The sequence below is a fragment of the Tachysurus fulvidraco genome, chromosome 7 (assembly GCF_022655615.1).
Source record: "Tachysurus fulvidraco isolate hzauxx_2018 chromosome 7, HZAU_PFXX_2.0, whole genome shotgun sequence".
NCBI classification, from domain to species: Eukaryota; Metazoa; Chordata; class Actinopteri; order Siluriformes; family Bagridae; genus Tachysurus; species Tachysurus fulvidraco.
In genome coordinates, this window is record NC_062524.1 from 16,454,555 (window position 1) to 16,457,054 (window position 2,500).

General features: G+C 45.6%; 1 protein-coding gene across 5 annotated transcripts in view; it reads right to left on the minus strand.

The window, feature by feature from the left end:
• tbc1d1 (TBC1 (tre-2/USP6, BUB2, cdc16) domain family, member 1) overlaps positions 1-2,500 on the minus strand; it is a 39,710-nt gene that overhangs the window by 10,233 nt on the left and 26,977 nt on the right. For all 5 annotated transcript variants that reach the window (XM_047816110.1, XM_027134943.2, XM_027134936.2 and 2 more), the window contains one exon: positions 148-345. In XM_047816110.1, the coding sequence (XP_047672066.1) occupies positions 148-345 (198 nt within the window). The remainder of the gene's footprint in view (positions 1-147; positions 346-2,500) is intronic.

The following is a 2,500-nucleotide window of genomic DNA, read 5'->3' on the forward strand; positions in this document are numbered from 1 at the left end:
TCAGACTCGGCTCTGTGACGGCTCTCTAATCGATGGAAAGGCAAACCGGCTCTTAGAACTTTGAACCAGCACCAGCACGAGCTCTGAACCAGCACCCGGTTCTATTATGTGGAAAAGGGGTGTGTGTGTGTGTACCATGTGTCTTACCCTGTAGTTTCTGGTTTTCTCGCTCCATCCTCAGGAGGAGGATCTGCTGCAGGATGGCTTTCTTCCATAAGTCCCGCAGCTCCTCCCGACTCCTTTTCCTCCTCTCCTCAGGCACCGCCCCCAGCAAACTGTCCCCGCCCCCAGCCCCACCTCCCACCGTTAGTCTGCTACCGACCTCTAGGGATGTTTCCCCTCTTTCTGTGGGAGACAGGAAAAAAAATGCATTTGTGGAGAAAGAAAATCTGAAGTGAAAGTTTTACTATATGACCAGAAACAGCCAACACAAATCGCCGTCCTCTACAGGAATGTGCACCGTGCAATAATATAGATCATCCTATTATTATTATTGTTAATCATACTCAGTAATCTGATCAAACACACACACTTTATCATCTTAAAAAGACTCATTATCTTTCTAAAACCTGCTTTATCTCCAGTCACTTAACAAAAAAAAAAACATAAAACGGCAAAAAAAAAAAAGGTGCTGCTGTGTGGTCAGGGATCCGCCCTGTTGGTTGGGTGGCGCCTTCCATTTCTTTGTTGTTTTTAACAGTTCATGCACAAAAAGAAGCGAGCGGTGATGGCAAACAATCATTCGAAGAGGAGTGTGTTTGTGTGCAACACCCTTTTATGCATGACATATTTACACACACACAATCTGTCAGTGGAGCCCTGGATGGATGGATAGATTGATGAATGATATAACTGCAAGTTCACTGTCAGCGTGCAAGTCACTTAGTTTATGCTCGGGCATTACACACAAACACACGTTCTGCTCTGGCAGCCTGTCAACCGGACCTCCAGCAAAAAAAAAAAAAAAAAAAAAAAATAGTACAACATCTACACCACACCCAACTCTATAACAAACACAAACATGAACTTTTTATTCTTTTACTCTCGGTTCCTCAGATCCGGTCTCGGCGAACGGTACGATAACTGAACTGTCAGCTCTATTTCGCCGGGTCCAGTTGAAGTATTTTAGTGCTTCAAGTGACCTTGGGCTTAATTGATTCTTGAATTAACTGATTACCGCTCGGTCGTCAAAAAAGCTAATTAATATTCAGAAGTTGTTCAGGGTTGTTCAGGTCCTCATTCCTGCAGGGTTTCTTCTAGGGAGACTCTTCTTCTATTGCTTAGAACTGTGTGTGTGTGTGTGTGTGTGTGTGAGTGAGAGAGTGAGTGTGAGCACGCCTTGGGAAGACTCTCTCATCTCCTGACCCGAAGTTCACATCACCATGGAAACGGGGTGTTCCCTTTTGTCATAACGAAGTGCTCGCTAACCCACATCCTGTCCTGGGAAATGTGAAGACCAGAGTTTTGGCGTCGAAGCTGTTGGTTAACAGACTGAAATAACACGTACGTCACGTCACGTCACATACACACATGTATACGGTGATACACTGGAGGTAATCAGAAGCAGCTGGTGAGGAGTGAGAAAGAGTGACGCATAACCAGATCTGATCTAGAACACGACAAACACTAATCCATCTCCCTCTGCATGCACTCAGTCACCCCAGAGCGTTTCCCCCCCTTTCTTTCACAACGCTCGCCGTTTTCTCTGAAGCACTGTTCACGATGCTTACGCAAACACACCTACTTCACAATCAGACACAGAGAGAGAGAGAGAGAGAGAGAGAGAGAGAGAGAATGTGTGTCATAGACAGAGAGAGAGTCAGAGAGAGGGAGAGAAAGTGTGTGTCAGAGAAGAGAGAGTCAGAGATAAGGAGAGAGAGAGAGAGAGAGAGAGAGAGAGAGAGAGAGAGAGCATTCATCACTCTCTGAAGGGTAGCAGCCTGCAGGAACGCCTGTAACTGCCATCTTTATATCCTGATGACGTCATCTGCAGTTGTCTGTCTTTCTGTATAATAATAACACTCACACACTCTCACTCACACACTCGCGCACACACACACACTCGCACTCACTCACACTCGCGCACACACACACACTCGCACTCACTCGCACACACACACACTCTCACACACACACACTCTCACACACACACACCTCTCAACAAAAGAGCAAAAACATCAAGCGAAACACACACAGGAAATATGAAAAACAACACATACACAAAAAAACCACTCGCAGAGACGAAAGAAAAGATAGACACACCACACGAAGAAAAGCAGCGAAAAAACAAAAAAAGCAAACGAGAGAAAAAAAACAAAAAGAAAGCACGAGAGAGACAGAGACAAAGACGACACACTAGACAAGCGACACCAAAAACAAGAGAGAACGAGACACGCACAAACAGACAGAGAGACAAGAAAGAAAGAGCACAAACAAAAAACACGACGCCACCGCGAACACACACACACACGCACTCCCACTCACACACACACACGCACGC